Source organism: Amphiura filiformis, chromosome 6 (genome assembly GCF_039555335.1).
Source record: "Amphiura filiformis chromosome 6, Afil_fr2py, whole genome shotgun sequence".
Classification (NCBI taxonomy): domain Eukaryota; kingdom Metazoa; phylum Echinodermata; class Ophiuroidea; order Amphilepidida; family Amphiuridae; genus Amphiura; species Amphiura filiformis.
This window is the reverse complement of record NC_092633.1, coordinates 48977403-48997606: the sequence shown is the minus strand read 5'-3', so window position 1 is coordinate 48997606 and position 20204 is coordinate 48977403. Positions and strand designations below refer to the sequence as shown.

The window sequence follows — 20204 nt, the reverse complement described above, 5'->3', positions numbered from 1 at the left end:
TTATCGGGATTCCTTTTTTGTGATGAAGGCACCAGCCGAAATGTCCGTATTCCAGAATGTAATGAACTTAACTCTGTACTCCCCCGGGGAGATGATGTAGTTTGCGACACTCATACCCCCCTGGAATAGTGCATGATGGGAAAGAGGGAAAAAGGTCTATAGGGGTGTTATCTATTTTCTGGACATTCAATATGTAGTCTTAATGCTGTGATTTAAAGACAGGTCGTTCAAGCTGGGTCCAAACCATAATTTGTCTGGCACTCCGCAGAATGCCGAAAACCCGAAAATCAGACCCCGCGGCACAGCACCGTTAAATAACCTTGTATACTGCCCTCTCTCACTCACTTATCATGATGAATCACCGTTAAATATTGATGTGCTGCTCTCTGGCTCCCTGCCTGCCATCTGATCCCCAGTGCGACCATTTAAGAGATTTCGCGCGACGAATCGATATTCGATATTCTGCCAAACTGGTAGTGAAACACTATGGACCACAACATGCTCATCTATCAGGCACAGTTCTGTAACCCTAATACAGTTGCAAACCCCAATACAGTTGCAAATTCACTGAATGACCTTTGAAAATTTGGGTACACAAACTCATACTCCGCAACTTGGGGTCAAATTTTGCTCTCTGATTTTTTAATTAAGGTTATTGAACTATGGCATTGGAATGAGGCCATTGTGGTCCATAGTGAAATTGATGCGGTCGAGTGGGTGTGCGTTTAAAGTTTTATAATCGGCCTCATAGTCACGTCATCAGTCTTCGGTATAGATTGGTTGTTTAAGACTTTGGGATTGATCTCAGTGTGTAGATTAATGATGATTTGTGGTAGGTTGTTCCAATGTATAGAGAATTTTATCCAGCAAACTTTCATTATTTGAATTTCGACAGCTTCCAGAAAGTAGGATCTCATGGTCGAGCGCTGAACCGGTCGGCTGGACACAGCAGCGCCAGGACTTGAATTCTCGATTGATCAGTAGAATACGACTATAGAAGAACCTCTCTCTGTCAATGAAGAGAATGGGACATCACCGATAGTCCAACTTTAGATGCATTTTCTGGAGTCATTGGGTCGACTGATGAGAAGCGCACTATGAAAAGGTTGATGACAACATTTGATTGAATTGACTGCACTGCGCCATGATTACGGTGAAGGACACCGGTTCAAATCCTGTTTTTGGAGCCAATCGATAAAAGCATGCAGGGCCTCAATAGAGTATCTAATAGCAGATCCTATTGGTCAGTTATTGCCAGTCTTCTGAGCTCTTTGTTTAATGAGGCGCATATATTTGATTTAAATTTCTGCCAGTCGACGTCAGATTGATAACGCAGAAGCAGATCATCTTCTTTAGGAACCCTGCAAATATGAAAACAATACTATTATTGATGATGATAATAATAATAATAAGCTCTATGATGCTCTAAGAAATAAAGGTTCTAAAAAGTTTCTAACATTGTCCTCTTAGGAGAGCCCTTAGAGGTTCTAAATGAACCAAAAATGGTTCCAAAACCGTCGAAAATGGCCTCAAAAATGTGATTCAGAACCGTTTTCGGTTCTTTGGAGAACCTTTAAGGATTCTCCAAAATTAAAGAACCTTTTTAGAGGTTCAAGAGGGAGGGTTCTCCTGAGAGGACAAAAAAGGTTCTATTTAGAACCTTCATTTCTTAGTGGAGAAACTGTACCTCAGAGAAGGAATCATACGAACCGTAAATGTATATAATAATGCTGAATGATGAGAAGAAATAATTATACGTTTTCAAACTTTGGCCTCTGTGTATTTTTAATCTATTCTAACGTGTAAAAAAATGTTATGATGACTTTATGGGGAAACTGAAGATGAAAATAGCCAACAAGTGCAAATATCATCATTACTTCGAGTTATTTCCAGATTAAAATACTTTAGAAATAAAGCTTTTAATGATGAGAAGAAATGATTATACGTTTCCAAACTTTGGCCTCTGAGTATTTTTAATCTATTCTGACGTTTTTAAACATGTTATGATGACTTTAAGGGGAAAATGAAAATGAAAATAGCCAAAAAGTGCAAATATCATCATCATTTTGAGTTATTTCCAGATTAAAATGCTTCAGAAATAAAGCTATTATTTGCTTTTTATTTGAACTCATTCTGCCATTTGTTCGCAAGCGACAGAAAATCAAAACGAGACAGAATACTGTCAACATAAACATCTAAAAAACAAGTAACTGACCCCCCTTAAATATTGACCATTATTCAAAAACGGGTAATTGTATTACAAATCTGTAAAATGCGCTGGAAGCAGAATTTATTTCTGCACATTTTGACACCTCGTTTGTAGCAATTTTGACGTCACAGCGTACATTTAAATCAATGTAGCCCAAGATTTGAAAGTTGCAGTAAATTATATTGATTTTGCATTCAGTGTAATGGTAATGATATCTGAGTGTTTTTGTATTGTAAAAATTTGTATGTAAGTCAAAAGTGCAACTTTCAAATCTGGACCTCACTACATTAAATTGACCGGTGTTTTATTGTTTTCTGGGCTATCGTATCAAATGAGGTGTCAAAATGCGCAGAAATAAATGTTGCTTCCAACGCATTTGACAGATTTGTAATACAATAGCCCCCTTTGGAATAATGGCCATTATTTAAGGGGGTTAGTTACCTTTTTCAGATGTTTATTTTGCTACGGTGGGACTCGCTCCCAATATGTATATTAAGGCGACTACATCCAATTGTACATCTATTTTCAATGAAAATGTTGTTTAAAAGTATAAAAAATCCACTTTTGACACAAAGTACGTTTCTTTTTTTTCTTCTTGTTTTTCAAGGGGCGATTTTTAACAAATTCAAATATAAATGCCAAATAGACATTAATTTGGCATTAATTTGTTATGCAAATGTTGATTTTAATTTTTAAAATTAATATCACAGTTAATAGTATGTTTTTATATGGCAAATTTGGCACGATTTGGTAAATAATTATGTCATTGACATGTTCTTTCGATTACTATGAGCCAATTTCGAAATAAACCATGAAAACCACCCAAATTTCATATTTTCCCCAAAACTGTTGATTTTACGGCATTTTTACGCATCACAATGCACTGCTTTGAACCTAAATCAGCTCCGAAGAAGTTTAGAATGACATTCCAGACACATACCTACCACATCTGATTATTATAGGACTGACCAATAAGACTGTACGCAGCCTCAAAAAGACAATATGGCGACCGTTGCAACCACATTATAAAATCGCTTTTTTTGCATGAAAACTAAAGGTTTCATCAATACACACATTTCCACTACATATGAAGTCTATAATAGGTTAAGGGGGTACTACACCCCTCGATAAATTTGTGTCTATTTTTACAAGCCGACGACGAATGTCGGCTTGTTCTGTCTTCTTCCAATTCTTCTTCTTTCTTCTTCTTTCTTTCTTCTGGCAACCAATCAACTGCATCTAGCTTCGCAAGGGATTGACAGATTTCAACCAAAGTTGACCCAAATGACCACTGGGCTAGGCCAAACCTTCCATTTGACTTTGATCTCGCTGTGACCTTTGACCTAGCTATAATGGTCAAAAATGTGATTTCACAAAAAATGCTACTCCTTCCACACATTTCATGCGATGGGGCCATGGTTATATCATGTGACTTGACTTTAGTCGGTGTCTATAGGGTGTGCTCAGATAAGAGGTCAAAGGTCATTAAGGGGTCATTTCCGGTCAAAGTGTAAAAAATATTCAAAAAATCACTGTCTTTACAAATTACATAGCAGAGAGTCGCCATTAGCACACATGCATTGCTACTAGCCAGGGTTTTTAGGATGCCTACAGTTTTGGGGTCAAAGGTCATTAAGGGTTACTTCCGGTCAAAACCAAAATTATCAAAATGTTCAAAAATTTTGTCTCAAAATGTAGACAGACCAGAGTAATATAACCATCATACATGAATCAGTGTTACCTGATGTATGTATGGTATTTTTATTTTTGGGGTCAAAGGTCATTAAGGGGTCACTTCCTGCTTTTAGCTAAATAACTTTAAGAATTTTTATCTCGACAACTAAACATAGTAGAATTTTTTAATTAAAATTGGAACAATGCATTTTGTCGGTGTACATAAGGTTTTTCTTTCATTGAGGTCAAAGGTCAATAAGGGGGTCAAAAGGTCAATCAAAAATTAAAAAAAATCAAAATCCATGTATAAGTTCCGATTAAGCTGAAATTCACCAGGAATATTTCTTATGACATCCTAAGCACAATGCAAGAGCAGTTGACCCCGTCCGTAACCCAGGGGTCAAGTTATAGGGGTCAAATTGCGGCTTGTATTCAGCGTCTGTTGACTCTAGTTGCATTTGTCTCAAAAACTAATAACACAGTGGTAACCAAAGTTATGTATATTATAGGGGCAAGGCATCCAATTACTACACTGGAATTTCAGTGACCCAAGACGAGCGGTTTGTTATTTATGATCAGAAATAAGGTACCGCTAGGATGTACCTCATTTCCTATCATATATATACTGAACCGCTTGTCTTGAGTCACTGATATTTCAGTGTAGTAATTGGATTCCTTGCCCCAATAATATACATAACTTTTGTTATCAGTGTGTTATTATTTTTGAGAAAAATGCAAAAATAGTCACAAATTTACCACAGGGTGTAGTACCCCTTAACTATTTTGGAAAATCACATTTTCATCCTCAGTCTCCACCTTCATTTATTTCTGAGCGTGTACACCCACCTTAATCTTTGATGAATTATGTAGGGCCCTGATTATTATCTTATGCAACTCAATTTAGGGTATTATTTAAACCTTCAAATCCAAATGTAAATTAATAACTATACTTCATCAAAAAACGTGGTGAAAACTAATAAAATATTGAGGAAAAAGGTGTCAGGTTAACGAATAAACTGACCTTATGGATATTAAGTTATAAAAATAATGCCAATTCCAAACAACTTGTTTAAGGATATATTTTGAGCTGAATTAATAATTTTCTTAGGTGTTACTAACCAATCTATTCCCTATTCAGAGTTGTTTGTTAATTTTTTATATGAAACAAAATACTAAAATGTCGGAAAATATGACCAATATGAATTGCACAAAATACCGTCAAACCCCGTCTACAAGCATATATAGCGTTTTTGATGAAAGCTCAATTAATATGAAACAAGCGTTTCAATACAATAGATTGGTCTTACAATAATACTTGTTTGTATATGCTTGAATCTGTAATTTATTTGCTCAAACTCCACAATGGCACCTGGATTAATTTAGCTTTCATCAGAAGCACTCTATATGCTTGTAGACGGGGTTTTACGGTATCCGTTTTACATGCATGTATCTCATTAAAAGCTCAATAAAATCATATCAAATGTCCCGGAATATTGAAATAGTGGAACAGAGCCTACTACATTGGTTATTATATCCAAAATGGGGTGACTTTTCAAACAGTGTCAAAGTTGGCAATACAATCACTCATCATAAGTCTCCAACGCGACATTCATTTCCTTACGGAAACGGTCAAATTTTGGGCTCCCATTTTGTGTTTACAATCATGCTCCAATTTTAATCAAACTGGTCTCAAAAAATTATTGTATTTCGTGTGAAAGCCTGTACACATTTAGAAATATTTGCACATCTTTGGATGTTTTGTTACATAGGTAACATTACAATTGAAATAGGTCAAGATCAACACGGCTCAACGGACCTTTTTTGCCTTGTTACCCATTTAACAAAGCACCTGAGATATGTCAAACTATACAAAGCACCTGAGATATGTCAAACTATTCTTTGTTTAAAATAATTTTGCAAGCGGAGGCTGAGAACATTTTTATCCAGCTAAAAACAATTTGTTAAGATGTGTGCACTTACACCAAAATAGGTTTGTATTGGCGTCGCAAACGTTCCACAAGTCCTCTGGGTGCGAATCGTTCCAATTTCTGCTTGGACATCCTCATAAGTCGCACTCCGTTACTGACCAGCATAACGCCAGGATCTGTGCTGACGTCACCCGTCCTTAGAGCTGTCAATTCCTGGATGATATGGAGGCAAAGGACGATTAATATTTGAATATATGGATGGGTAAGGTCGCCATAAATTTTACATAAGTTATACATGAGTTATATCTATTCATGTATTCATGATATCGCCGTCCCGAATTAGGGCAAAATCGTTTTTTACTGTATATTCAGTCGGGTGATTTGAACTTTTTTTCTCAATCAAAGGAGTGATTCTAAATCTTTTACAATCTTTTAGCAAATAAAGTTAGGGGCAAATCTTTGTCGATTGAATTTCAGTAGAAAGGATTGATTTTCATTGTTTTTCAATCTTTTGCCGTCCCAAATTAGGGACAAATCCTTCCCAGTTAAAAAAAGATTGAAAATGTTCACAAAACAGTTTGAAATCTCATTCCAAACATATGCAACACGTGTCATTTGGCAGTACATTAGGAGTAACACTTGATTAAATAGTGAAATCAGTCTACAAAGAGCGTTCGAGTGAAAAAAAAAACACATTTCAATCTATTTTTCAATCTATTTATATTGATTCCCATCATCAATCGGCCAATTTAAGAGAATATCCCTTAAAATAACCAATTACCGTCTTTTCTCCTTCTTTCAATTCTGCAATTTTCATGAAGCATCTGTCGTCAGGCGTAGTGTGGGGAAGTTTATCTCTCTTCTTGATATTCAAATTTGCTAGTTTCTGGCGAGGGCTGAATGCTTTCAAAATGGTTATCTTACCCTGCGTGTACATGGAGAGAAAACAGTACCGTACAAAAAGGTAATCAATTGATTAAAACAATCAATAATTATTGCAATCAGTAATAAATTAATAAATGATAAATAATATTTATCAGCTGCAATTCCATAATATTCTTAAAACCTATTTGTAGGGCCTGTTGTTTTAGTTACCAGACCGCGAAAGTCACTAATCGCGCCCCCGGGATCGCGCCGCGTCCGATAAAAAATACCATATTGGTCGGACTGTTCACACCCTGCTCTACGTTGTATTGAATTTTATTCCGTAAAACAGAGTGGTAAAATGTATAGCGTGGAGGCCCGCGTGAAGGATATTACAGAATTATTCCCAACTTCTATTCAAATGATTCGTGATCTAAAAGTGAGAAAAGCGCGTGTTTTTATTTGCTGCCATCACAAATAATATTTGTGTTAAAACAAATCATATGATAGGAGGGCGCTATTAACTTCTAAGACGTGATCTTTTTTCTTTCAAATGAAACAAACCCAAACGTTTGCTTCAAAGTCTTACTCTTTTTAACAATAAAATGTGCCTTAAAAAGTATTAATAAGGCGACGGAATAACCCCTGTTTTACAGACACTTGGACCTTTCGGGCAGGGCAGGATTTTTTTCAAAGGTCTGAATAACCTTCCAATCATCCAAATATGTGCCAATTTGCAAATAAGTTAATACTATACTTTTGACAAAATCAGCTGAAAATCTGGGTCTGTCGCGCCCATAGAACATGGTTAGAATTATATTCGGAACAAAGTGTTGTTGTTTCAGTCCTCTTTACAACATAACTCAAGAACCACAGGACCTACAAAAGTATATCTGTGCTATTTGAATTCTTCTACACACTCGCTATGAAATGATCAATGCAATTTTGCCAAAGCTCACTACCAAATCGCAACACTTTAAAATACGTCGTAGTTTTTAACCTTAAAATCCAAGACAACGAAATAGTCAAAACAGACAAACAATAATACAAACCCTTAGCACAAAATATAATGTATCCGTATTGGCTGTATCTGGGTCGATGACGCGTCCATGCATAACTTCCTCAATACGAGATTCAAAGCATAGTCTTTCTAGTCGGTCTTTCGGCCATTGTTGGAAGAATTCGTGTTGCCTATAAGATAGGGACATACATTAAAAGTATAGTCATTGTTTCTATAAAACATAGGAGCTTCTTATATGAAATGCGTTTAACTCTCCACATAATTATATAAATGACAACAGTGAAAACATTCTGTGGACATACTTTCCACATCCAGGATGTCCTTTACAGCTGAGACGAATAGGTATATTCGTCTCAGCTTTACATAATTTTTTATGACTTTGTTAACTTACGCATGATGAGGATAGCGTATACGCTCCACATCTAGAGGCCTATGTCCTTTATATGACTTTGTTTACTAATGTAGCCTATGACGAGGGCAGTGTACACTTTCCACAGGATGTCATGTGCATATGACTTTGTTAACTTATATGATGAATTGAAAGATAAAAAAAACTTATGTATGATGAGGATAGCGTATACTCTCCACATCCAGAATGTCCTTTACATATAAATGACTTTGTTAGCTTATGTATGATTAGGATGGCGTGTAAATTTTCCACATCCAGAATGTCATATACATATGACTTTGTTAACTTATGTATGATTAGGATAGCGTACACTTTCCACATCCAGGATGTCCTATAGTCCTATACCTATATGACTTTCTTAACTTATGTATGATTTGGGTGGTGTACACTTTCCACATCCAGGATGTTATATACATGTGACTTTGTTAACTTATGTATGACGAGGTAGCGTACACTTTCCACATCCAGGATGTCCTATACATATGACTTTGTTAACTTGTGTATGATGACGATAGTGTGCACTTTCCACATCCAGGATGTCATATATATGACTTTGTTAACTTATGTATGATGACGATAGCGTACACTTTCCACATCCAGGATGTCATATACATAAGACTTTGTTAACTTATGTATGATTAGGATAGTGTACACTTTCCACATCCAGGATGTCATATAGGCCTACCTATGACTTTCTTAACTTATGTATGATGAGGATAGCGTACATTTTCCACATCCAGGATGTCATATACATGTGACTTTGTTAACTTATGTATGATGATGATAGCGTACACTTTCCACATCCAGGATGTCATATACATATGACTTTGTTAACTTATGTATGATGATGATAGCGTACACTTTCCACATCCAGGATGTCATATACATGTGACTTTGTTAACTTATGTATGATGATGATAGCGTACACTTTCCACATCCAGGATGTACTTTACATATGACTTTTTAAACTTATGTATGATGATGATAGTGTACACTTTCCACATCCAGGATGTCCTATACATATGACTTTGTTAACTTATGTATGATGATGATAGCGTACACTTTCCACATCCAGAATGTCATTTACACACGACTTTGTTAACTTATGTATGATGAGGAGAGCGTACACTTTCCACATCCAGGGTGTCCTTTACATATGACTTTGTTAACTTATGTATGATGATGATAGCGTACGCTTTCCACATCCAGGATGTCCTATACATATGACTTTGTTAACTTATGTAGGCCTATGATTAGGATAGCGTACACTTTCCACATTCAGGATGTCCTTTACACACGACTTTGTTAAGTTACGTTTGACGAGGTAGTGTGCACTTCCCACATCCAGGATGTCCTATACATATGACTTTGTTAACTTATGTATGATTAGGATAGTGTACACTTTCCACATCCAGGATGTCATATAGATACGACTTTGTTAACTATGTATGACGAGGTAGTGTGGACTTTCCACATCCAGGATGTCCTTTACATATGACTTTGTTAACGTATGTATAATTTGGATAGTGTACACTTTCCACCTATTGAGGTGAAGCATTTGGACCAATACATTTGACAGAAACTGTCTGATAATACCTGTAATGGGCTATTCCATTTAAAATCCACACCACCCCTGTGGAAGATTTTGGAAATATCTCCCACAGGGGGAGTATAAATTTCATATGAAATCAACACATTAGCAGTTCCATTTGAAAGTCATCCTCCCTTTGTGGAAGATTCAGGTTGAATCTTTCTCAGAGGGTGTATGGAATTCAAATGGAGCTGCCTAATGTATTCATTCCATTTGAAATTAATACTCCCCCTGTGTCAGATATTTCCAAAATCTTCCACAGGGGTGGTGTGGATTTTAAATGGAATAGCCCAATACGCCCAGATAATTCACTTACAAAACAGCGTCCATCTTTTCACTTAGTTCTCTCTCAAATATGTCCGGGCAAACTTCAAGGAAAGTTTCTTTTTCAATTTCGAAAAGCTCTGTAGTTTCACGACATATTATTGAAGCTGTGCGCTTTCCACCTGGTACCAGAAGAGCTAATTCCTGGAAGGAGGGTAAATGATAAAGAAGAAGAAAATAATAAACAACAGGTTAACAAACAGGAAGTAGTTAAGCAGACAACGAAAAACAAAGTACAAAAAACAGCGTTACACAAACTGTTTGTAAATGAAATTCAATGGAATAAACAAACATAACCACGAGGACGAGGGGCCTACGCACTCGACAACATCTTTGACCAACTCATCACGCCCTCTACGGTGCATCCTGTTGCCTATAAAAGCAAGCAGTCAGATGTGATGAGTTGCCAGTCTGATGAAGCCACTAGTGTAGTGGTGAAACGTCACTAAAACGTGAGTAAATCACCTTCGTTTTTGTTTCGTAACGTCATCCGTCTGCACGGTTTGAGTACCTCAAGGAAGCACAAAATAATACAGTACAATATTAAATACTCGTATTTGCTCAATGTGAATGAAAACGGTTTTAGTAAACAAACCGATTCAACAACATTGCAATTTTGGGTTATGTTTAATATTATTATTTGCATCTACACTCTCAGAACAGTTTGCCCAACGTTGGTTAAGGAATTACAGCACAAAGTTGTGTAATGTTTTGCCCAATGTTGTGTAATGTTTTGCCCAATGTTGTGTAAATTCCTTAGCCAAACCCAATATTAGGTAAAACATTACCCAACATTGGACAAAACATTACCCAACTTAGGGCTGTAATCTCCTTAACCAACGCTGGGCAAATTTTTGAGAGTGTACCAAAAGTCCGAAACCATGCAAAGGGTGTTGCAATTGTTTCAATCGATTTCAGATAAGTTATTAAAAAATAATATAACAAAACGAAACCAGAACGAACCTCGTTGATTATTTAAAATAAGTAGATTACCAACTCCTGGGTACGTATTTGCTTGTGTCTGTATTTGACACAAGTACATTCTACATGGAGCAACTTAAAGAGTAAAATTTTTTATAATTATAAGTGCATTGTCACAGACGGTGAGTGAAACCAAGGAATATCAACACTGGAAGCTGCGACACTGAAAATAGCATTCATGTGTCCAAGTTCTCGCTCGCGAACCAACGGGATTTGTTATAGATTTGCGTATGTTATAAAAACCGTGAATTTTAGTGTCACCCCTCACTAGGATCCACAACATGTTCATCTATCAGGGCACAGTTCTTTAACCCCAATACATTTGTACATTCATTGAATGACGTTAGAAAGTTTGGGTACAAAAACTCAAACTCTGCAATTTGAGGTCAAATTTTGCACTCTGAGTGTTTAATTGAGGTTATTGAACTGTGCCATTGGGATGAGGCCATTGTGGTTCATAGTGCCTGGTGCTACTTACCCCAAAACATGCACCTTTCTCCATAACTAGTGTAGTTCCTGCTGTAAGTACACCTGTGTTGTCATCTTCTACATCAACTTGCACGAACACAGAGCCCGAATAAATGAAATAAAAGTTGTGTCCCACATGACCCTGCCGCAGTATTACTCGGCCTTTCTCACAGCTGATGATAAATGATAATTGTAAGAAACCAAAACCGTTATTTCAAATGTTTTGGGACGATACATTGGTATAGATATGTATTTTCAATTCTGTGATTTCCAACTTAATTTGCTTCAGACTGACGCCCTCAATTTTTCCTCAAATTTTACCTTTTCCCAAAAGTGTGCTTTTTAACACTATCTTGTGTTAAAAACATTAACATCTTCTTATATTTTACGTACGTGTTTAAGTGTTTATAAATTAACACCCCTATACATTTGCTGTACAAACCTTAGACCATTAAGTGTCCAAGTGTTGCGCTGTTGTTTTGCAGTGCTCATATTAACCATAAAACGAATAAAACAGGCGTCTCTCAACACGCGATATTCAAAATTCCCCGGCACCGAAATTGTCTGGGGCAATGACGTCCCAGTAATACAATGAAGGCTGACGACAATTGAGCACAGACAGCCTTAGACAATTTCGGCGCAGTAATTTTGAATATCGCGTGTTGAGAGTCGGTTGTTTTTATTCCTTTTTATGGTCAATATGAGGCGTTTAAAAAAAAAAAAACCATGTGATTTCTAACATAATAAGGCTTAATGTTGTGATTGCCGGAGATTTCCTTTAACAAAGACACGAATAGCTATTTGGCATTTACCCAGAGGATGATTTAAGGACGCCCCATCATGCACTGTAAAAGTGTTATCACCAGAGTTTCAACTGCTACTTTACTTTTCAAATCCCATTGAATTCTGTGCAAAAGATGTTATTTTAGAATTGTGTGTGTGTCATTATTACTTGGTCGATTTCAGAATAAAAGTGATGTATGCATGAAGGATAAATCACACCTTCTGTAGATAACATAAAATGTGAAATCGACCAACATTTTGAATGTGTTTTATTGTACTTAAATATATCTGTCCAAGTTCAAATTTAACCATGCACGTCTATGCAGCGGGCGAGCAGTGGTGTCATATTCACTCACACAGCTATGCTAACCGCAAGTTAACCCCCAGTGGCTGTTGGGTATAGTACTTAAATCATCCTCTGGCATTTACCGAACTCATAACGTAAAAGTAACATAAATACAAGTATCGTTTACCAACTGTATCTGGCAGTTTTGCTTATCTCCATTCGCATTCTATGTGAGAACCTTTCGAAAGCCTTCATGTTCTTCATCACGGTGTACATACGAATAATCTCGTCTGGTGTCCGGTCAAAAGGCGCCTTCCTGGCTATTCTCCCGAAGCCAGGTTGGAACGTGCAGCTTCTGCGAAATCAATCAGATTAAAGAGACAAAATGGAATTTTTTTGTGGTTTGGTCTCCTTTTTCCGTATTCCAAAAACATAAAACACATAAAAGAAGCGCTTCGGATACGACAAAAGGGGGCCAACACACTAAACCGAGATGAAGGAAATCACTTCCTGTCGCATATCTATGACCAGCTCCTAAAGCCCAAACAGCACCACCAACGTGAAGCTCCAAAACAGATAAAAGAAGTAATTTGGATACGGCAAAAGGGACCAATACACTAAGGGATCGTTATTTACGGTGGGGGGAATGGGCGTTTTAGAAAAAATATCGACTAAAATCCGCGTTCCCCCCTCGCGTCCGCTTAAATTTTTCGGATTCCCCCTTGTTTTCCCAAATTTCTCCATTTAAAATATAATAATCCCCCTCCTGGTTCAAGGAAATATTTCGCATTCCCCTTCAAGACCCAAACAAAATTTTGGATTCCCCCCTCAAAATGCCCATCCCCTTGTCGTAAATAACGATCACTCCCTAAACTGAGATGAAGGAAATCATTGCCTGCCACATATCTATGACCAGCTCCTATAGCCCAAAACAGCACCATCAACGTCAAGCTCTAACAGGAAACAGACGAGGAGAATTAGGAGAATTGGTCAGTTAATTTGAGAAAATCCTACGATGTAGCACGAAACGTCATTTTAGGTTTGTTTAACATCATTACCCAAACTTTACTTGGATTTGTTTGCAAGAAACTTAACAAAATAATGATGTTATCGCGACTGTAAAAATGAAAACGATTCTTTCGGCAAAAAGAATGCTTGTTCCGTTTGGTAAAAATTAAACAAATGACATTTGAAAAGAAAGAAGTGTCAAGCAAACATTTAAAAATATACTGCGCACAGAAAGTATCCGAACACACACAGATGCACAAAATCATAATTTAATCTCATCCTGCACATTATGACGCTGTATTGAATCGAATGCGACCTCTAGAAGCAAAGTTACAAGCGTATGAATATACGAAGGCCCCATTTTAAAAGTGACACTTTGGCCTATACAAGGAAAACATATTCCAACCAAACAGCGCAACAAAGAGACAACACATTTTCTTCAGGCAAGCTTTATTTGAAGCAATTATTTTTTCTCTTGCTTGTTTCTTTTTCACAACTTTTATTGTAGTTTTTAATTCTTTTGTTTCAGTTTCCTTTAGTTCCTTTAGTTCCTTTAGTTCCTTTTGTTTCAGTTCATTTGCTTCCATCAATATTTTGTGTGACCACAATATTGTCTACAACGGCTTTTCAACGTCGTCGCATGCTCTCGATTAGAATATTTTCTCCTTGTCACTTTTAAAATTGGACCTTCGTCCATTCACATGCTTGTAACTTTGCTTCTAGAGGTCGCATTGGATTCAATACAGTGTCATAATGTGCAAGATGAGAAAAATTACCTAAATATGGGTTTGTTTTACGATAAGTATTCGTATACTTTCTGTGCGCAGTGCAGTATAGGCATCCAAGTTGGTCTTGTAGAACTATCGGTGCCAGATTAGGTCTCTTAACACCACTCCCTGGAGATGTAATAAATTGGATCAAGCATAATAATTAACAGTTGCATAGTGTTATTGTTTTTCCGCCAAATAAAAAACAAATGCACTGTACAAATGATCAGCGTACGATAAAAAGTGTCACCGGTACCTCTTCGGGCACCCGATAGCGCTACAGGACCAAAAAAGATGCTGTGCCTAGGTAATGGAGAAATAGGGAACTAAAAAAATCTGCTTACGGATATTGATCTGGAGAAACGTTCCTTGCGGAACGATGAGGGCTCGTCATCAACTACCATAGCATTGAAGAAATGTAACTGCGCCATAAAGTTAGCAACAGTATATTCTTTAGAAGACCTGATCATACATAGCATCACTCGTATAATGCGCATCACCCGCCGTACGATGTATACAAAATGTTCTCTCGGCTGAAAAAAAAAATGAGATAAGAAATGTTATACAATTTTATACAGTCTGGGCACTGACATGATCACACAGATTTACATGGGAGGGGTTTTTAAGACAGAGAATTAATTTACATAGGAATTGAATCCATATGGACATTGGAGAATTCGCCACCTACACGCACTCATAAGCTTAAACATTGCCCACTCCTTAATTCCCATGAACATGCACCCACATAAGCCTCATGGAAGCTTATGGATTCACCCGATTTTGGAATGTATCTTGTTGCATGCTTTAAGCCGGAAATGTAAGTTGCATGTCAACGGATAAAACACCGTATTTTTCTGCCTCCTGCCTCCGCAGGAGGTAGTTTGCTTTGAAATTGACACCTAAAATGCCGCACATTGCGCGGCATGTAGGCCGATTATACAAATTTATATTCTGACAAGTACTCTAATTTCCGCCCAATATTGAGAGCCCAATATATATCCCCACCTCTCTGCGCCATACATAAATTCGCCTATCGCCATTTCCGAATGTTCAAAAAGGTAATCACGCTTCCTCAGCATGTGCAATAAATTAGCATTAAAATTAATCTTATTCTATAGGGATTCTAGAAACACATAGCACGTGGCGCCAATGGCGTGGGTCTATCAAGTTAATGAATTATGCATTAGAATATTTTCAAACTCATATGTTGTATAATTGAAGACCGAATTAAAAAAGACTAGCTTGCGTATGCCGTCCTGTAAACCAAACCAAAAATGCCATACTGCGCAGGTCAGCAACCAATCACGGCGCGCCTTTGTCATGACGTCAGACGCAAACTAGTCTTTTTTTAAAATTCGGTCTTTAATTATAGGTTGTAGCCTCAGCGCTCATCAGCAGCCACACCACCTCAATGCCTTCGGTGTGATCAGCAGCTTTATCGTTGAAGACAAGTTGGAAAACCGTTATGCTGTGGCAATGGGAATACACATCAAACAAGGTTTAATTTCATGATTACATGAAACCTGATTATTAATGCAAAACTTTGGCTGGAGAAGTTGAAGCTGACGTTCATGGCGACACTTTGGATATGATAATTTGACATCATGGATTGTTTTGTGCAAAATTGGAGGTATTTTTGTGCCGCGGCGAGTCAGCAGACCGACTGGCATGCATGCTAGGCTCGACTAGGCCACAATCATGATCCGATGCATTTGAACTGCAATGTATGGTATGATACGCCTAGCCGCGCCTATGGCCGGCTTCATTGCTGCCCGGGCATTGCTGTTCAAATACATGTACTAACGTATTGCAATTTTATTGCGTTGATATAATTCGGAATAATTCGTTTTAAAGTATTTGCTTCCCAAATTCCCATGCGTGGTTGTGTTTTATGTTCTACTGAGTACTGTTGCAATATTTTTGCATGCATACCCATGACCGTTTCAAGACTTTGACTGAGAAATTTGCTTTTTGTTTGTTAGGATAAAAATAAAAATAAAATAATCATCTTTCCCCACACAATACTTCTTACAAACAAGGTGTTGATATTGGCCCTTTCGATGCAAGACAAAGCACAAATGAAGGAAACAAAACAAAACAATAATGTTTTTAATTTTGTATTCAATTACACATACAAAAGAGTAATGGCCTATAAAAAGACCCCCTAAATATAATAATATTAATATTATTTTAGTCCTGAATACAAAATATAATAAACAAGCATGAAAAATCTGATACGAAAATTTGTTACTCTGAAACGTTACAATCGTAATTTTCAGTCAAAAAATCCACGAGAAATGACTCTTGATACAACTTGGGCATATATGCATTTAAAAACAGAAACGGCTGCCTGCATCTGGAACTCTTCATATCTGAAAGTTTGAAGGTCTTATTTCATACATCAGAATTATCTGCAAGATTGCAAGATGGCTTTAGGTGACCGTGGTCCTATTGGCTAATGCACAAATTTAGATTTTCTTGCTATTTAAATAATATGTTAAAGCTTATGCCCTGTAGATTACATTCGGTTCTTGAGATATGGCCTGTCAAAATGGTGCGAAAAAAAAAAAAAAAATTGGCAACAACTTTCTTTTTATTTTCTAGATTTTTGGCAAGTCCAGTTGCCAGATGATTTTCTAATTACATGTATGAATTATGCAAAGTAAAGATTTCAGATAGGCCTACAATTAAAAGAGCTATAGTAGGCCTACTGAGGCATGGTACATGGGTAGAACACACACTGTAGACCTACTACAAAATTACGGTTGCGTTTTGGCAAATTTCAATTTGCATAATTAATTTGGGCCACTTAGGCCTATTAGAAAAGTTGATTAGGGCCCTAATTAATTATGCAAATGGAAATTTGCATGGAAAAAAGGCATTCATGGGTTTTATATCTTATTTTGTAGCCGATCTGAACATTCTACTTTGTACAATTTTTGCATATATAATTAGAAAATAAGGCCTACCTGACATCATTGCATAACAAAAATAAAAGAAATTTGTTGCCAACTTCTTGGTTTCGCGCCATTTTGACAGGCCATATATTTTGGTAACCGAATATCCGATTAAAATAAAATTTTCAGTCTTGTAATCAGGAGAGAATGGACTCACATATTTCAATCAGACAAAAATCTATATCCAATAGCGTTACCTTAAAGCTAGAATTATAAGTGTCTCCTTAACTAATAACAAAAGGTGCCCACTGGTATCTTGGAGGCATTGTCTTTTTTAAAGACATTTCTTGTTTTCAATGAGCTATAAAATGACAATAATGTTGCAGCTCAAAAATGTCTCGTGTATGTATTCACTATTATCTTAATATGTTCATGTTTATTTCTTTCTTAAGTAAATTTCCCAATAATAAAATTCACATGTTGTCAAATCTATTTTGGTTATGCCAATAATAATAACCTACTATAAGAAATATATAACAATCGTATGTTTATCTTTTCTTTTCTCCATTATAACTTGGTATTTTAACGTTATGAGCAAAGTTGAAAAGATATTTATCATGTTTATGACAAAATAAGATATTAAAACCCTATATACCCTATCTAATCAGCCATGTGCTAAATACCACTGATTAGAGCTGGGCAGTGCTTTCAAAAAGAGAGGGACTATTTTCTTGCATGGCATCTGAAAAAAGTGCTTAAAAATCACTAAAAAATACAAAGCTGTATAGACAAAAATGTGCAAATTTCCGAGTAATATGCAGAAATGGCATGTTTTCTACCATTATTTTACAGTTTTGATGAAAAATTCCCCCCAAATTCATCCGCTGTATATCGATTTTCGCACTCAACCAGTGGACTCCAATTCACCAAAAAGGAGGGCGCACTGTAAAAGTATGGCCCTTGCACTTCAATGCTTTAAAACAAAGAAAAAAAAGTCTCTCACGGTCATCCAATTTTTTTGGTCATTTGAGGATTCAGCCTTCTACTCTTAATTGATAATAATGTCTTTTCACTGTGAGCGTTCCATGCATGTATGAGAAAATCGTGCTTGAAATTACCTCTTTTTCCATTGAAACCTGTGGTATTGAACACCGGGATTGAAACACAAGCTTCCAGATGTCTATAGTTTGATCAGCTCGTAATCGGCGGGCCTTATGTCATCGCGGATTAATATCAATATATTTTATTTTGAGAATCGCACTGTGACATCTCGCCAGAAGCATCACAACTTATTAATTGAAGTCCTATACTTTGTCTACTTTATTTAACACGCACAATATAGACCAAGCAGGTCACATATTTCAAACTTAACGTGGGTCTACTTTTCGGCGTAGTGGTAAAAACCAAACGAAATTGTTGAACATTTTTGACAAGAAACAACATACTTACACATATTTTAGGTTTTATCGGCTCTGCTTCAAAACATTCAACCGAATCTGCCCCTAACTTGTCTTTGGTTTTGGAATTGGTAGCCATATTTGTTGAATGGTCAGAATCGGAGTCATTGGCTTCTGTTGAATTTACAAAATATATTTGATTGAGCATCATTTGCACAAATACACGTTTTACTTAATTACAAAAAAGGGGATTGTCGCTGACCACTACGAGCCACATCATTCTATAAACCATTAAACAACAATACAGAACTGACTGCGAGGTCTTTGTTACCCCTAGGGGTCGCACGCTGTTCTACTTTGATACAGAATTGATCGAGACCAATAATTGGGCGTATAAAGCATCCAATTTTATCATTATATTTGTTTTTGATCCAATATTTTTACACACTTGGATCATCAAAACATAATAATGATTCTTGTTGGTGATAGGACACTTTAAAAAATGTTGGTCTCCTGATGATAGCATGTAGCAAAAGTAATTGAGTCGAAGCAGTATTTTATGATGATATTATGTCTGTGCTTCTGAATAATCATCCCTGGTTTGAGGATAAGTTTATTAACCACGTCAAGGTCATCAAAGACCGCCTGATATCCAGCTATGCCTATGGGAATGTCTACTGGTCATTAACGGCCGGAAACTACGGATAAGCTTCAAGATATAGATCGCTATCTGAATAATTTAGATTTACTTTGATGCATGAAGAATGTCCGAAGGAAAAAACCCCATGAACATCACACAGTGTCATCGCCCCGATATCTTCATGGCAGAAATCGCCATGGTAGGTTGAATCCACCGCCACGCATGGCCATTTTGTTCCGACCTGTTTAATAGTTTGGAGTCGCATAATGGGCCGAAGGACATCTGACTAAGGCTACTGACAATAGCCCGGTGACCATGGGTGACTGACCTCGCTAGTGTGTGAGTGACCATGGTACGCCATATGTCATCTGCTTTTAGACTATCTCCACGATTGGCCTATACACTGCGCTATATATAGTCGGCACATATAAAATCAGAATTATTGTCAGTTTTTGAGTTCAAGACGCACGCTTCTTTCTCAAGACGCTAGCTAACGACTATCATATCTATTCAAAACACATATTCAATTGCAAGGAACCACATCTGGCTTCTTTAGACGAAATCATTTACGGGAGATATTCATCATTTTCTACCCCGGTATCCAAAGATTTTCGTCTCATATCAAACTCGTGCATAGCACATTCACGTGTATCGATCCCGGGTATTGATTTTAGTATCTCTGATGCACCAAGTAATTATTAGCCAGGTGATGTCGGTGAGCATCATTCTTAAGGTTATAAATGTACACCCAGGGAAATTACAACAACAATAACAACAACAACAACAACGACGACGACTACAACAACAGCAACGATAACAACAGCAACAACAACAAAAATAATAACAAAAGCAATAACAAAAATACCAATTGGATCGCACTGTTTAATTCCTCTTTCTTGTTTTCCTAGTTCCTCTGTCATCGATATTTCTAGGATGTACAATGTCATACGATCCAAT

General features: G+C 36.8%; 1 protein-coding gene across 1 annotated transcript; it reads right to left on the bottom strand.

Moving 5' to 3' along the window:
* Positions 1-298: 298 nt before the first annotated feature.
* Positions 299-18773, bottom strand: LOC140154270 (cyclic nucleotide-binding domain-containing protein 2-like). Its single transcript, XM_072176856.1, has 9 exons — positions 18660-18773; positions 14658-14846; positions 12726-12893; positions 11480-11642; positions 10013-10164; positions 7728-7866; positions 6593-6736; positions 5864-6024; positions 299-1361 (listed from the first exon to the last, which is right to left on the bottom strand). Exons 2-9 carry the CDS (start codon positions 14705-14707, stop codon positions 1238-1240), a joined length of 1101 nt encoding a protein of 366 aa, XP_072032957.1. The 5' UTR covers positions 14708-14846; positions 18660-18773; the 3' UTR covers positions 299-1237.
* Positions 18774-20204: the final 1431 nt, after the last annotated feature.